Source organism: Thunnus albacares, chromosome 8, assembly GCF_914725855.1.
Source record: "Thunnus albacares chromosome 8, fThuAlb1.1, whole genome shotgun sequence".
In the NCBI taxonomy this organism is placed as follows: domain Eukaryota; kingdom Metazoa; phylum Chordata; class Actinopteri; order Scombriformes; family Scombridae; genus Thunnus; species Thunnus albacares.
In genome coordinates, this window is record NC_058113.1 from 33,152,667 (window position 1) to 33,170,733 (window position 18,067).

Genomic DNA, 18,067 nt, shown 5'->3' on the forward strand with positions numbered 1-18,067 from the left:
CTGAAAGCTTTCCTGCTGCGTTTCTATGACTCGTTCCTGTAGATACACTGTAGTACGTTCTATAGAGAGCTACACATTTGACTGTATTTACACTATATACACATTTATACACTATCAACCATTAAAACTACATAAACACAATATACACATTTATACAGTATCAGTGTAAAGGAATGATGGCACTTGGGCGGTCCTCTCCTGTTTGACAGATCTGGGCCACAAGCGAGCCATCTGTCAACCAGATAAACCAGAACTGGCCCACTGCATCTTCACCATAAAAAGGCCCACATTTGATTTGGGATGTTTAGGCCATGTTTGCTATTTTACATCTGGGCAATTTCAGACCCATTTTATCCGGGCCAGAAGAAGACCATCATTGCCTGAAGCGGTCTACTTCCGTATGCTATCTGGGAACACATTTCTGACACTATCAACTATTAAAAAAACTGCATATGCACAATAAAACAGTAACCTCACAGACTGCCTGTGCTGCCTGTTGTTAGTGTTTTTATCTCAGTGTGTATGATGAGAAAAACTGTAATGTAGGTGCATCACGTTTCATCAGCCTGCTGAGACAATTATAATGAAGTCCAACATAAAGCAGTGAGATTTTTGAGAATTTTTGGATAATCTTGATAATCAGAAGCCTTTGAGCTTTCGTACCATAAAGTGTTTCAGAGAGATTTTCTTTTCTTTGATAGCTGACAACTTGTATGTTAAGTGTTTTCCTGTCTCTTTAGCAGTCTGATGATCTGTGTGGAGCTCGAGGGAGAAAATGGAAGTACTTCAGACCAAAGAGAAAGACAGAAAGAGATGAAGAGAGAGGAGGAGGAGGAGGAGGAGGAGGAGGAGGAGGAGGAGGAGAAAATCAGCCAATTTCTCTTCTGTGCAACACAGCTCTTTAACACCTCAGACAAACAGAAAAGAAGCAGCCAGTAATGAATACTGTGTGTGTGTGTGTGTGTGTGTGTGTGTGTGTGTGTGTGTGTGTCTGGTCAGTAGAGAATAAAGTCAATTTCAAATTAAAAAAAAAAGAAGCATGCAGACAGCGACAAGAGGGGAACCTGGGAAATCAAGTTATGCGACCGGCTGACGTCAAACACTCAGAGAAGCTTCTCTTGAGTCGCCCGGAGCTGTAAGTCGGCGTTTAACCCTTCGACCACCGCGCTGAAGTTCACTTTAGCAACACACAGGCTGCTTTACAGTCTACTAATTCTGCTTCCTCACGCCTCCATCCTCCGGCCCACGACCCGGACACTGATCAAGGTTCATCATCATCATCATCACCGAGGATGTTCTGATCTCTTAAATGTGTCTCAGAGGACTTATCGTTTGCTATATTGAGAAATGTTTTGTGTTATTGTGGAAAAATTTACTGTTTGTTTTCCTGGAAGTCAGCACAGACTATAACTCCTTTAATTCTGGTGGCATAATTTCATATTCCTAAGTGCAAGTTTACGAGTAAAAAGCATAACTTTATTACGTTTACAAAGGTCAAACAATATATAAAACTGATTTGTTCCTCTATGAATCCAAAAACTGTTCAGACTTCCATATGAGCTGTAAACAACTGCAGCTTAAAAATGTTACGTTTTTTTACGACTTTTGTCTTTGTTCATTGTGTTTTTGTTTTTTTTTTACTGCATTTGTTGTTTAAATTAAGAGACAAAACAGGAAAAAGTGTTTTGTAGGAGACGAGGAGCCAAAAAAGAGAAAAGAGACATTCAGGCTGTTGAGGAAACAGCTTTACTGTAATATTAATAGTGTTGTATGATTGTAAAACTATCTGTACTGATTTTAAACACTTAGCAGCACCGACAGCAGCTTTAACATCGTCATATTTACACATAAAATAAAAAACATTACTCTGAATCATGAATTAATCATAAAAAAAAACAATTTTAACAGCAGAGAAAATTATCATAATTTTGAAGTAGTTACTGTAGAAGTAGGAAGTAGGCATGTTAACATTTCATGCCATTTCCATCACGCTGAGCTGAAGTTCTGTAAAAAGCACAAAAACACCGGAAATGTAGAATATTTCCTCTCTGTTGAAAGTTTGATGTGGCAAAATAATGACTATTTCTGACTATAAATGATTTATGACTATTTGCATCAACAATTTAAACGTTTTCTTATCTGCCACCTCTATAATTAAAGGGGACATATTGAGCTTTTTGTGATTTTCTGTTATTTATATCCTGTTATGATGTCAGATATCTATGGTCAGAGTTATAAAACTTGAGGTTAACGTCTATAGAAATGCTCCCTGCAAGTCAAAAGTCAGGGCTTCAACCTGCTCTGAATGCTTCATCGCTGAAGTGCTGATGTCTGGTCATTGCACATGCCCATAAATGGTTCTGTAGCGTTTGTTGCTAAGGTGTTTCTATGTGTTGTTCACTCTCATATTTCGGATCTGATTCAGCTCCAATATGTTCAGATGGATTTAAGAAGTTGACATTTGGAGTAAAGAAGGAGAAAAAGTAGTGAAATCCTGTGACTGTAGTTTGTTTCATGGTTTGCTGACGTAGCCTCCCGAGTGGCCAGAGGTCTGGGGCAGCTTCCAAGAGCTGGCCAATCAGAACAGAGTGGGCTCATCAGGAGGCGGGGCCTTAAAGAGACAGGAGCTAAAACGGCCTGTTTCAGACAGAGGCTGAACTGAGGGGCTGCATAAAGGACCAGTAGAAGATAAATAAGGAGTTTTTAACTGGAAATCATGCAAAGATATTCCAATATAAATATAGAGCTGGAAATGTGCAGAATATGTGTCCTTTGATGTTTGGTTTAGTTTAGGTAACTAAAAATACTTTGTCAAATTTAGGGAAATACTTGTGGTCACGGTTAAAAGAAACCAGCATTGACTGTTTTTCCTCTTTTTTAGAGCAACTAGAACCAGAATTGTAGAGAATTTATTCAAGTTTTGTGAATGAACTCTTCCCCAATCATGTACCTGGAAGGCCTCCTTTGCGATGACGTCGTCCTCGTCTCCGCGGGCCCATGGCTGCCCGTGCTTGGAGTTCAGGCTGTCTCCGAACACATCGATGTAGAAGAAGACATACTGCTCGTGAATAAGATCCGACTGCCGGAACTGGACCATCAACTTCCTGAAGATGTCCGGTGAGCAGCAGACAAATATCACTGGACAGGAGAGACAGGAAGTAGTTTCAGTCAGGGTTCAAGAAGACAATAAAGCACATCACAGGTTAGTGATGACGTTTAAAGTTAATATACATTTTGGTGCAACAGACAGACAGTGTAAGGCTTCTAAATATTCTAGAAACATTCACTTCGGCATCTGTCACTAAAAACGCGCTCCCGCTACGTCACCTCCGGTTTAGCTTTTTCAGATGCGGAAGTAAAATTCTCTCAAAAAAACAACTCCAGAGGTCACTGTAGTATATATGTATATATATATATATATATATATATATATATATGCATATTTCAATGAAAATTCAGTTCCTACATCAATTTCCTACACATTGATTCACTGGGGTCTCCAACCTGCAATCTGCTCTTTACGTTTTGATGGTGCAACCTGATTTAGTAAATCGCTAGTTTGAAACTAGCTAGTAGTTACTAAGAACATAGGAAAGACTTTACGGACAAACTTAGTGATGGATTTATGAACAGCTGGTGAAACACAGTCCTGCGCTCTAAAAGACAAAACATCACTATCTACGTGTCAGCTTTCAAATCTGATGTAGTAAGACGACCAAGATGTGTCACTCTGCTGAAACAGACCAAATCGTAAAAACCTTTAAATAAAAATGTGCTAAATGAAGAAAAAAAAAAAGGTTGACAGCTGCACAGTTAAGTGAAGAATAAATTCAACTTCCAGGAAGTTTTCAGATAAGATGTTTCCTTTTTTTGAATCTTTTTAAAGCAGACAGATTGGAACGACAGACTTACAGCAGGACTGAGAGTCATTAGAGCAATAAAGACATCAACACGCTGCCAAAACTCCTGACTGAAACCCCGACGCCGAGCAGCACGACGGCAATTAGTGAACCGTCACTCCTAGAATCACTTCAAAATAAAGATCCAAATCAGAGAAAAGTCTCCGTCGCTGCTTCGTTTTTTTCTGTTTGTTCTTGGTAACACAAGTCCTTGGTCTGTTTGTGAAATGATGTTGTAGATCTACAGTTTGTTGGAAAGAAACAATATTCAATAATGTGGCGGTGAGCCTGCGGTGCGGACCGTACGGCAGCCGAGGCCGCCCAGAGTGACTCAGACAGCTGGAGGCGAGATTAGCTGCCACCTCCACCGCCGCGGGTCACACTGACTCATCTGTCAGAGGAGACATCAATGGGATTCATCACAGACGGCCGTGTGTGTGTGTTCTTCTGAAAGGCCTCTATAAGAGCATCAGCTGTTCAGCTCTGTGTTATACTGAGAAAAATCCATTAAGCCTCTGGATGAAGGAAGCTCTGGTAGCTGCTATTTGGTATCAAAGAGACAAAATCAATATGATATTGATGGAATTTATAGATAAAATGACACCACGAGGCTCTAAAGTTACAAAGCTTTCTCCTGTACACACTGACTGCAGCACAATTTGGACTGAATTTACTGTATGTCTGTAGGGAGAATGATTTTAAAAGACAGTTCCCAGTGTTCCCAGTGAGTTAACCAGCAGTCAGGTGTCCATAGTAACAGTGAAAGAGGTTTTCCTCGCTGTAATCATTCCTCCTGTTCATACTGGATATTAAAAGATCCTTCAAATGTGCTTTCAATGGAAGTGATGGAGGCCAAAATCCACAGTGTGTCCACACAGTCATTTAAAAGTCTGTGTGAAGCTTCTATTCAGCTTCAGCAGTCTGAGTTAGTCATATCAAGTGGATATCTGACACATTTACAGTCTTTTTAGCATCAAATTCCCTCTTTGTGTTTCCTCTGACAGTGTTTCCCTGTTGAGCTGCAGGTGGAAGTATAGTAACAAAAAGAGGGACTTTGGCACTAAAAAGACTGTAACGTTGAAAGATATCTACTTGATTTGACTCATTTGGACGCTGAAGCTTCATATTAGCTTCAGATAAACTATAAATACATTTTTTGCACAGAAGGAGGACTGTGGATTTTGTCCTCCATCACTTCCATTGTAAGGTCATTATGAAGGGATCTTCTAATGGTCAGTATGAACAGGAGGAATGATTACAGAAAGAAAAACAGCTTTAATGTTCGTTTGGGAACCAATATGACGACAGAAAAAAATAAAGCCATCAGGAGAGTAAGACCCCATAATAGCTCATCATCAGATGTGTTGTTGTAACAAGAGTACAGCCCAGTTTTAGCCAGTATTTGTTTACATTTTGACAAATAATCTCTGTTAAAAGTGGATTACTTTGATACTGAAGAAAACTGTGGATTAATGGAGGTTTATTGGTGATGGATATCAGAGATAATGATGTCCTCAGGAAGTGTCACACTGAATGGTATCAACATGTTTCATGTCTGTTCAGATTTGATTGAGCTATGACTCTTCACCTCATGCAGTATCCCCCCCCCCCCACCACCACCATTCACCTTTTGGCTGAATGTCTTTACAGACCAGATCCTGTCATTAAAACGCCGCCCAGAACCAGGAGTTCAATTATTTCCTGTCTGAATGTAGCTTCATTCAGTTAAACTGTTATCACATTTTTCTCAGTTTCAAACACAATGTACAATCTGAATAACCTGCATTGTTATTGTTCTTAGAAACCGTCTCCCGTCTTGTTCCTAGAATCTCTGAGTAAAAGGTGTGTTAGTGTTTTTCAGAAACACCCCTCTGCTCCTCTGTTTCTTGTCTTCTGAGCATCCAGTCTGAGTTTTCTTGGCTTCCTCACAGATCTGTGTCTCGGTGTCGGAGCCTCAGGAAGTCTCCAGAGGCGTGATGACATTCCCCCGGCCCGCCGTTCCTGTCCGAACACCTCTATTGTTTCAGGCTTTAATAACCTTGGAGCAGGAAGTGAACGGTGAAACCACAGAAACCACGCAGGGCTAAAAGCTTTCTTCCGATTGATACTGAGCTCAAAAATCCATCCCTGCCGCCGCCGAGACGAGTCTACTGAAACTTAATCACCTCACTTTAAATGCTCCTCTGTTTATATGTGTGTGTGATTTATCCTCCACAATCTAAAAATACTCTCCTCTTTCTAGTTCTTGGTTCTTTACCAAACCTTCTCCTTAGTTTAAACCTTTAAACTTTATCCATCCGGGAAAGGCTTTATACTGCACATGTCTAAACACACAAACCTGCCAGCTGTTCATGAGGTTAAAGGCACATTTCAATGAAAAGACACTGTGGTAGCTTTCTGAATGATGACTCAGCGTTTGGGCTGTAAACCGACCTGAATGAATGATCTGCTGCACAAATGTAACAGCACTTTCTGATGCAACCGTGGCTGTAAATACATCATCCCATACTCATGAGAAAATCATAAAGTGGGAGATCATATCGGAAGAATGGTAACGTCATTCAGAAATAAAAAGAGGACTGGACACAATTTTGGGCAAAATTTTGACTATGACTGGTGTACTTTCTTATATTTAACCTTTCAACCTTTCAGTGGTCCATACAGAGCACCAGACCAGCCAACCCAAGCCCCCCCCTCCCCTCCAACATAGCATACAGAAGTGGGCCACTTCAGGCAATGATGTGGCACTGCTGGTCCTCTTCTGGACAACATGGATGTCAGCCTGAAATGGCCCACATGTAGTATAGCAAATATGGCTCAGATAAACAAGACCAGTTCTGGTTTATCTGGTGTGTTCTTGGTTACATACGGCTCGCTTGTGGCCCAGATCTGGGATACAGGAGCGGACCGCCCAAGTGCCATCAATCCACGTGGTATGTGGGCCAGGATCAGGTGTTAGCATAGCTTTCTCCACATTTTGAAGCGATGTGCACTAACAGACTTTTTCCAAAGAAAAAATAACCTAACTGACAGTGAGATGCAGTCAATTATGTTCCAATCTGTGGTGTATACTAAAAGGCAAATCTATGATGCATATTAAAAAATAACATGGTGACATCTGTACATAGAAGGAGCCCAAAAGCCACAGAAGCAGCGCTGTTGTTCAGTCTGATAAAAGCTTCACTTTAGCTTCAGACAAACTAAAGTGGCAGCAACAAAACGTCATATTTAATCTCTGAGAACAAAATTTGTATCATATATCAAAACTCTGCGGAGACATCGGAGCCAGCAGGTAAATTACCATGACTGTTGATCTTGAACAAGTGCCTGAGGGCCCGAAACGTCATCTGAATAAAAGAGAACTGCGTATGGAGCCAGAGAGAGTGCGACACTTCTTTCCTGCTCTCAAATTACCAAAGAGCAGCAGAGTTCAGACTGTTCTCAGCAGGTTTTTGCTTCTCTGAGAAATTCCCAACAGGCGTTATTATTCAATTAAAATGACCACATGTTTGAAATCTAAAAGATTAGCTTCTCACCTGAAAACTATCAAAACTTAATGATACACTTCAGATATGTTTTAAGGCATAAAATACTCCAAATAAAATATGTTACAAAAAATGACCCAAATGATTGAATTAATTATCAAAACAGCTGCTGTTGATCGACTAACTGATTAATTAATGGTTGCATGTCGTGATCAGTCTTGAATGTCAGTAGTTTGGTAACGACCTAACGTGACAGGATGTTCGGTTCCCAGAAAAAGGTCGGAGTGCAGACGCGACCCTGAAACCAGGAAGAGCATAAAATACAGAGCACCTACAGGAGGAACCTCGAACACAGCAAACCACCTCTGACCTCTGACCCCCTGCAGCACTTCCTGTGAGCGTTGAGATGAAAGGAGACCAGCTTCCACTTCACGCCGCACTTTTCCACATTACAGTACGACAGCTGTGAAGATGAAAGGATTCTGGTTCGAACGTCACGTTCTTATTTAGCGAATGTTTGGTTTAATATCATCCAGAAATACTGCAGATTACATCATAACACAAGCTTGAACTTCTCAGTCTGCAGTTTGTCTTCTTACAATAATCCTTCATGTCATTTAAAAATCAAAGAATTAAGCCTTCATGCAGCCGCCGTCCTTTATACGAGGGGTGAAGGAGAAGAAAAGCGAAGGTCACGCAGGAAATGGGATGTGAGGAAAGGTAATTATCTTTCTTAATCTCCTTTTTTGAACCTTGTTCTTCTTCACTCTTTCATCTCGGCGGCTTAACACTGACGCCTCAGCTTCAGATGTCAAAACACTTTGACTTCCTCACATCAGAAGAATCAGACAAAGTGATAATTACTTTTTAAAACACATGAACAGGAGAACAGGAGGCGCCTCATGTGTCATTTTAAAAGTACAAGAACAAAGCAAGAACAAGAATTTCAATCTATAAAACCGGATGACAAATAATCTCACTGCTGGTTGTAGAAAACGTCACAAGTGGATCAGGCTGTGTGTGTTGGCTGCATCGTCACTGCACATACGGACTACAGATGCCCTCAGACGGCTGTAAAGAGTCGCCAGCTGTTGTGAATAACACACGCTGGTAAGAATCACTCATTCATCTTTATTCTGTCTCCCTGGCAATCAGGAAAGGATAAACACGATGCATTTTGGTGAGTAACACACTCGATGTAAACAAAACTTTTTGTTTGTTTACATGGAAACTCCACAGAGCAGCTTTGACACACAGTACAAGAGATCCGACAGTTCGTTTAAGTTGCTTTGCTGCCAAATTTCTGACGAGTCGACTGGTAACGATTACAAAGTACTAACCACCGGAGAAATAAATCTGACTGCTTCCAGGAGCCTGACAAGCTAAAATAATGCAGGACTTCTGCTTTAATGGAAGAATTTCATGTTTCACTTTACTCTTTAGGCTTCAGTGATGAACATCATCTTCTCAAACAGAATCTCAGGGAACAAAAGCTGCTTTAAATATCACTGGTTTTACCCTCTTTAGCTGTGTATCGTCAGGCTGTTTGGTATAAATGACTAGAAACAGCTTTTTGAAACACTAATGAGATGCTGTGGTCTTTGCTCTGATACCTTCAGCACTTTGACTCACAGATAAGAAGAAAAACAAAAATGATTACAGCCGCTACACTGAAGTGTCAGATGTCTCCGTCTGAGAAGTATTGATTGTAGATATCTGAGCTGGATCCCTCAAGCAAAGCACTTCACTTCCAGTCAAATGTGTTTTTACTGGGCAGCTCCCAGTGTCCACGACGGACAGTTTGATAGAAACACAGATGTGTTCACACTGCACGCAAACACAACTGAAAGATGCAGGTAGAGGAGTGCAGATGTAGAGTGGGTGAAATAAATGGTAAATGGCTGCATTAATATGGCGTTTTTGTTTAAAGTATTTTACAGTTTTGGGGTTTTTTCACTCAAACATCATGCGAGGTGCTGATCTGAACATCAGGAACAATTTGGGGTTCAGTAACTGAGCTGGGGATCGAACCTACAAGCCTGTGATTAGTGGATGACCTGCTCTACCTCACAGCCGCCCAGAAGATTAGTTTAAATCTTTTTGACTCCATTTAATGCACAGAGACAAGAGAAAAGAAGAGAGAAACAGCAGGAATTTAAATGGAGAGAGAAATGGAGTTCCTTTTATGTTTTCAGTGTCAGCTAACAGCTGCGCCTCACATCTGCAGGATGAAAGAGGCGATCTTTATAAAACCATCCATTAGCTATTACTGTTTATCTTCTGGAGGCTAGCAGGGAGTAAATCTCAGCTGACTGAATGTGCGAGAGGTGGGATACAGTCTGGGCAGGCTGCCAGTCAATCACAGGCCTGACATATAGAGACAGACGACTATTCACAACTACAGGTGATTTAGAGTCAACGATTAACCTGATCTGCATGTTTTTAGACGGTGGGAGAAAGCCAGAGCACCCAGAGGAAACCCACACAGGTTCTTCCAGTTGTGTAGAAATGCAGTAACACACCAACAATTGCACAGAAGAAGAAGACTACAAGCTAGTAAACAGGGATGTAAACAATATACGATTAAAAGAATAGGTTCCACAAATAATAATAATAATTAAAGCTGCAAGCTCGCACTCTAGCCCATCGGGATCAGATCATTTTGCTTTTTAAAAATGAGGGATATTTATTACAAGTGTGATGTGCTTTTATTTTGAAAGATTGACTGACAGGATGAGAATTTTCTGCAGGGTGAGACATGTCTGTCTTGCTCACACCTGTGTCATCAAAATCAAAAGTTTTGGGCCCATTCACTTGAATTTCAATAAGTAAATTGAAAACTCTTGATGAGTTTGTGTGTAAAACAAATTATTTACCTTATTTTTATCAAGTCTATTTTTAGAAAAGGAAAGACTTTTAACCCACATGACCTGGTCAGAGTTTGATTTGAATGGAAAGTGTGAGTGAACCCACACCTTTTTGAACATTTACTGCTTCCACATAGTTTTAGATACAGACTTCATTCAAACTTTAAATGAGTCACGAGACTTTGACCTACAAATCTTGAATTTACATGTTTTTTCTATCTTTTATTGTTTTTGAGATATTAGAGTGTGAGTTTTGAAGTCTTTTCTTGCTCCTCCTGTGATTTTATAATGAGTGTGTATTGCAGAATGTTTCACAGCACTGAGGGAGTGACATCACCAGGAGCAGTTGGAGAGGAGGATTTCAGAGTACGCTTCTTGTGAAATCTCCTCATAAATCCCATGACTTTGGCCAAATCTTACATTACAAATCATTTTTAAGTAGGAAATTTCGTTGCGAATCCATTGATACAGGTTTGAAAGTGATCAGACTTATAGTTTAGACATCAGAAGCCTCTGTTTGACACAAAGTTCATGCCCATAGATTGCCTCCCCATTGTTTTACATTGTAAGGGGTGATGTGGCACTGCAACTTTCAGAGCTTATTAAATCCGTTCAAGTTATTACAAAGTTTTTAACAACTTTTTTCAGCATAGTGTCATCAGTCATGTATCAAAGTTTGAAGCCGATACCATTAACGCCCTCGGAGGAGATAGCGTTTGGTCTGGGTCCAAAATTGGGGCAAAGTCTTATTTTGAAAGGCTGATTGTGGACTTCCTGTTGGATTTAGGTCAGGGGTGTCAGTGTATGATTCGTAGGTCTTGATGAGACAAATAATTGAGTTTTGGTTTGATCTCTCTACGACATTCCTACGGGCCGTGGCGGTCATTTTAGTTACATAGGTGGCGCTAGAGAGCACATTTTGGCACTTTAGGGGTTGATTTTTACGTTTTATCAAATATTTCACCAGACCTGATGTGCATGCCAAATTTGGTGAGTTTTTGAACATGTTTAGGGGGTCAAACTTAGGGTTTAAGTCCCGTAATAATATAGAAACAAACAAACAAACAAACAAACACATGAAAAACAATAGGACTACTGTATTACAGTAGTCCTCTGCCTTTTGGGCTCGGTCCCTAATAATTAGCGTAATAGCATAAGCATAATAATTTTCTATAACGGTAAAAAGCTGGACATCACCTCAGCAGGAGGCACATGTCTGAGAGGTTTGGACGTGCATCAAGTCATTGTGTTCACAGGAATTTCTATAGAACGGACACACAGTCGATAAAGAGCTGTTTACAAAACAGGAAGTGATGATGATGCTCCCCTGCTGACACAGCTGGAATAAAGCCATTAGCGGTCGTGCCAAAATACAGAGTTCAGACACAGATAAGCAATAAATATGACCTCTGTCAGAGTTCTCCAAAAGCTCATCCTGAAGCTAATCTCATTTAGCAGCTACGTAGCTTTTTCCTGCAGAGCGTGAAAGTCTGCAGCCATCAGGCCTCATGGAAGAACATCTTCTTCTCCTAAATCTCTCTGACTTTTCTCTGTGAGTGTTTCAATAAACTATCTTAACGTCTCAAACTTGTCGTAAATCTCTGCTTTCAGCCTTGATGAACGTCACCTGTTCATGAGGAGACGAACGTTCCTGAGATTTCATCCTTAGCATCATCAACACCCATAAAATGTCAATAAAAGGCGACCTGTTCTGCTCCATCTGTGGGCAAGTTTCATTCACAAAAATGCTCCCAAAGTGTGAAAAGAAGAGTTTGAGGTTGCAGGTGTCAGAAACCAGCGGACACATTTATCAGTTTCAGTAGATAGAACGCTTTGACATGAAGTTAGACGCTAAAAATCGTCTTTCTAAAGCAAATCGCTTCACGACTAATATGAGCGGCGTCATGTGACGTCACAGAGATATTAGAGGAGAGAATATTACAGCTGCAACACAACATGATGCTGGACAGAAACACCCTGAACCAGCTGTTAACTACTGACAGAAACATCAGCACATCAGGAAACAGAATATTCACTTTGCATTAAGATTGTTTTATCTATTTTATTTTAGTTCATTTTTGATGTCATAAAACTCAAATTTATGCTCTGTTCATGACTCGTACGACAGATCTGGAGCTCAGGGTCTTTACTCATTTCCACTTGGACTATTAGAAGTCTGTCAGCTTATCTGGCACATTCCTAGTTTATACCATCTGTATTGTTTTAGTAGCAGGTCATTGATTGGCTACAGGGTGTAGATGGTAGAGCAGGTCATTCACTAACCACAGAGTTGTGTTGTCTGCATGTCAAAGTGTCCTTGGTCTAAGATACTGAACCTCAAATTGTTCCCGACGGTCAGGCCTGCACCTTGCACGGTAGCTGCCACTGATGTGTGACTGAGCGCTATATAAATGTAGCCATTTATTTATTTATCATTTATCTAAATGTGTATTGAATTTGTGAGACAGAGGCGGACAGACACCCTCAACTGACTGAGAGTGTTTAAACTAAAAGGCAGAGAGAAACAGATAGCCTCGGATCATTTCTATTCATAAGAATATTTGCTTTTGCACAAAGTGTAAAATGTCTAAATTGTGAAAAGTTATAAAAACATTAGTTATATTATTTTAGTCAGAAAGTAACGTATCTTCACTCACAACAGTCCCGTCAACTGTGAGGTGAATAGTTGATTGTAGGGGAATTCTTATTTTTTAATCTGTTATTCTGATTTGGTGTGTTATAAATTGTTAGAATGATGTAATCTCTGTACAGGGCACAGTATGTTTGAATGAACTGTACAAGTAAATAGCACTGAACTCAAATGAACTTTGTTTGCTGATTGCTGTCGGTTGTTCATATTAATTTGACTTGATACTCTGTAATAAATTCCTAAAATCTGAGATCAAGCTCAGTGTTATTAATGAGTCTGTGATTTCTTGTTCCTCACCACAGAGCAAAGTATTTTTGCCTCTACATCAATAACTGCATGTGCAGCTGTAGCTAGCTGACTCTGGTTATGGAACAAGTTATTCTCTTGTAGGCTCAACATATAATCAAACAAGATTAAAAAATATCATCTCTCCGCAAAATCTGCCATTTTACATTTACATGTTGTCATTTGGAAGAAACTTGATGTACAAGTGAGGCGAGACAATCAAGGATTAGACAGTGACTCAAAACAGCCACAGTGCAAATTCTCAAGTAGCTGACGAGCTACAAGTGCAATGAGAAAGAGCTCTAGAGAAGGTTTTTGCTGGGAAAAAATGATTGAACTCATGAATCAACTTCCAGTTTGAAAAAAAATCTAGGTTTTATTTTTTGGCCTTTTACTTTAGCCTTTTAATGAGTCTTAAAAACAGCAGAAACAGTCATTTGGTTGATGTTCTGCCACTGCCAAGTCTCTGTACACCGACTGAAGTAGAAACCATCACCGGCTCGAACCGCCGTCTCTTCACCAAACACTAAAACATCTCAGAGCAGGAAAGCTCACAGCCCACAGGAAGTGCCTCAACAAAAGCTTCCTTCCATCAGCAGTCACATTGATTACCAAAGAGACGGAAGGAGAAGGAGAAATGGACCCAGAGTCCAGTTAGGCGTTTAATCATTTATTGACTGAACGAGGGAACTGTGGAACATTTGGAAACAACACGTTTAAGAGTCTGAAGTGTTGCCTCATGCTGCATTAACCTCTTTACATCCTCTTGTTGACTTTGTTTCTCTGCAGCAGTGATACAGACTCTTTGAGCAGAGGAAATGATATCTTAATAAGCACTGTTTGATTTTACGTGCATGCCTGACACAGCTAATTGGATCTCATTGCTACCGTAAGTGAAATCTGCTACCCTGATGTTCCGGTGCATAATGCTGCGCTGGATGCTGCTTCATGAGCCTGTAAGCTTCTTCATTAAGTCTTGAACCTTTCAAAATAGACGCTTTTTTATTTGTTGGTTCCTCTTCTTTCTCTTCCTTCAATCGGCGTAATCAGAGCCAGAAGCCGACGGTGAAGAGACGATTTGCTGGAACACAACACCGCCGCCGCCGCCTCAACATCACAACTGTAACTCATCATTAAAACAGGAAAGAACGAGCAGTTTCTGTCACTACACAGATATAAATATTACCTGCACCTTTCAATCTTTAGCATTTTCAGAACTTTTAGTTTTATCAAGTAAAGGACACATATTCTGCACATTTCCAGGTTTATTTTTATATTCTGGGGCTCTACTGGAAAATCTGCATGATTTACAGTTAAAAACTAAATCTGTGATCCATGGAAACAAACATTAACTCACGTTGTCTTTTATCCATTTACTTAAATGTTGGTCAAAATTTGACTTGTTAGAATGTGGAGATTATGTTTCACAAAAAAAGAAGTGAGACATAAAAATATTAATAATCAGTATATAAACATTTAATAAATGGTTTATAACCAAGTGGCAACCTCTGGGGCTGTAAAATGAAGTGCCAAAAACTGCAGTTCCTTGAATGGCCACTTGAGGCTCCAAAAGCGAGTCAATCCCTATAGACCCCCATGTTAAAATGCCCAACTTTACAGCAGAAATAAACATGTTTACAGCCTGGTACAAAACACGGTTTTGGTCTCTGTAGCTAATTTCCTCTTTCATGACAACTGTACGGGGGTGAATTTTTTTATAACTCACCCGTTTAAATTTTATTAAGCTGTAAAGTTCTGCATAATGAAGGACATGGCTGCTTTGAGTGACAGGTCCGCCAGCCGCTAGGTGGTTTGTTTCAGCCATTCGGCCCGCCTCTTTGCCCATTTTTGATTGGCTGGAAGTTAAACAGCATCACGCACTGCCAAGATGGCGACGGCCGGAGCGGCTCGCTTTGAGCTTCAAAACTGCTCTTCAGAAACCAACGGTTGACGTCACGGTAACTACGTCCATATTTTTATACAGTCTATGTTTATAACACACTGTAATGTAGTTACTAGCAGCTATAAGGACATCTTTAAATGTTTATTAATTTATAGTATTTGTCATCAATTATAACTTGTACTACTTCATTATCTGTTTATACAGCAGCCTCCACTGATGAGTTTTAATTGTTGACTAATACTGTTAACTGACTAATAGTTTAATAATAACAAAAATATTAACTGTTAATGATTTATATGGGGACATAAAGTAAAGTGTAAAGAAAGCACACTGAGTCAGTGTGGATTATTAAATTTGATGAAATGCCCACAGTTGCTAAGCTACGATTGGACAATCACTAATCCGGAGAGGAGTTCCAAGGGCAAAGTTAATAAACCAGAAAATTGTTGCAAATTAAAGAAAATACATGAGGAATGACCTCAATTCTCTCTCTATTATCAGCGTTTTATATTCTGTCAGTTTAAGTTTAAGATGTTCACACCTCCTGGAGGCTTTACCTCCTGCTGAAGGAGCTACTGTTGGAACAATTAGAGCTGACAGTATGACGACAACAGGATGGAGGAGCGAAAGAGAAACCCGGCAGCAAACTGAGCTCACAGGAAGACAATTTCCTCACAGCTGATTCTCCTTCACACCACTCAGAGCTTCGGGGGGAAGATTTCTTTGAGAGAACTGAGACATTTGTGCAAATGCTTAAATAACATCTGGTTATGTTTCTCTGACAAGCAACGTCTCACAAAGGTGGAAGTAATGACTGTTGGAAAAAGTCTCAGGGTGGATGTTCAGTCATTCAACACGTTACTAGTCAGTGTTTGTTTCTTTTAATGGTAAACTTTTTGTAATCTTCACCAAGAAGTTTTAGTTGCCTAAACTTAAAGGACACATCTGGAGTTATTCTATATATCTTATTGTAAATAAATCCCATGAAAAGACCAAAAAAACATCAATATGTATCTGACTTCCCTTCCCTGTCTGTGGGAAGCCTTATTAAACATTATTCATTAAAAACTCCTCACAAATATTTAGTTTCATATAAAGTAAAGCTCAGTAATTTGCTCAAACAGCTGTAGGTTTTGAAACATTACTTAAACAGGAGGAAAAAGCAGAAGTTCATATGTTTGTGACCATTTCCAGCGTCGATTTATCCACATTTGGTTTCCCAACAATGACTGCTTGACTCAAAATAGAAATTATAAATTGATTTAAAGTTTTGCTAACTGGACCGAGAGCTGAAACTGAAGTTTACAGATGTTACCCGGGTTACACCGCGTCTACATTGAAAGCATTTCACCAATGTTTGTCAGTTGTCTGACAGAACAGATACGCTTCTATTTTAGCGAGTAACTGCAACCCAGAGTGTATCACACATTCATACATGCGTGACTACAGAAGTTTTATATTAGACTGTGCTGCTCACGCTACACCTCCTGAGGACACACAGTGTTAGTTTGAACGTACTCTAAAGTTTCTAGATACATCTGCCTGCAGCTACTTGGTCAAAATCCAGTTTGAGCCCCTGATTTATGACTCATAATCGGAGCTTTTCACACATTTTACACACTTCAGACTGACCGAAAACAACGATTACGTAAGTTTATTGTACGTCACACTAGGCGAGACGTCTATGATAAAATCTCGGTCACTGTATGGTATCAGTTCAAGGCTGTCAGATTGTGAGATGAATGTGTGGTGAATTGTAGAAAAGTAAATGAAAGCAGAGACGCGTCATCAGCTCGTCATCCGTCTGCAGCTCTGATGTCTGAAAATGCAGCAAAGTCACACAAAACTCTTTCATTTCACCTCCATTGTTTCGGTTTGTGTGTCATGAACATATAACGTCACTCAGGAAGAAGACGACCAGATGTTACCCGGCTTCACTGGTAGTTTTATTAGCGAACAGTATACAGGCTGCCGTCAGCTGTAGCCAACACCAAAACAATAAACACCAAACTAGCAGGAAGAACAACCACATTCTCTGTAACTCTGCAGCAATCACAGATATGTGGGTAGCTGGGATGACTGAGGGGTTTCACAACATCTAAGCTGACAACATGTTTACTGTTAAACTGGAAATATCAGTAACTTCAATTAAACAGTCATTTTATCTCAGCTACACTACAATCTCTGAACACAGTGATACTTGTTTCATTTCATCCAGTTCACTACAATATGAAGGAGAACAAGTGTGTTCCTTCAAAACACCGGTGTCAGCGTATTCTGATTGGTCGGTTTGTAGTCGTGAGTCGTGGCAGCACACACTGTGGTCCTAAATTTCTGTCACTGTCTCACAGCGAGATCAAGGACACCGTTTTGCATTGACGACCAAAGATTTCACCACATTTCTCTCACAACTGTCAACTTTCATCTCAGACAGGCCAAATATCAAACAGTGTGAAGGCGCCTTAACAACCAAGGTGTGTGTGTGTGGAACTGAATAAAAACAGTGTGTGCGTTCATGGTAATGAAGCAACATGTCGCCCACAACATGTCTGTTGAACAACAACAGAGGTCTACAGCACAGAGGAATAAGATATATCAGCCTTTGGACACACACAATACTCGTTAGTAGATCAGTTCATTGTTGGTTTCGCTCCAAACATGAGATTTATTGCTAAGAAGAAAAATATTAGCAGCTTTATCCTTTAGCCAAAACCTTGACTGTAGAGATTAGATAATACTATGAGTTACATCGGCTCTTAAGAAAGGCACAAACATATTTGGGCTGTTAGACAGAAAGGCAGCTGAAAAGCATCACAGTACTAACATATATTCTACCTCTATACACAAGTAATTGTACTAACTGCTTAATTGGAATATAAGGAGAGTAATGAGCCGATATTTAAATGATGTTTAACACACTCTTCTGTCATGGGTTAATCTCTGGTCATCACAGTCTGCTGCTGCAGGAATATAACAGA

The 18,067-nt window shown here is 40.0% G+C and overlaps 1 protein-coding gene and 1 long non-coding RNA gene across 2 annotated transcripts in view; one reads left to right on the top strand and one right to left on the bottom strand.

The window, feature by feature from the left end:
• Positions 1-18,067, bottom strand: part of LOC122987210 (atrial natriuretic peptide receptor 1-like) — a 122,025-nt gene that overhangs the window by 66,099 nt on the left and 37,859 nt on the right. Inside the window, exon 3 of the mRNA XM_044358974.1 lies at positions 2,951-3,138. Within this exon, the coding sequence (XP_044214909.1) occupies positions 2,951-3,138 (188 nt within the window). The remainder of the gene's footprint in view (positions 1-2,950; positions 3,139-18,067) is intronic.
• Positions 10,332-16,934, top strand: LOC122987236. The gene is made up of 3 exons (XR_006404473.1): positions 10,332-10,341; positions 16,253-16,257; positions 16,850-16,934. It is a non-coding gene; the product is annotated as an uncharacterized LOC122987236 (long non-coding RNA).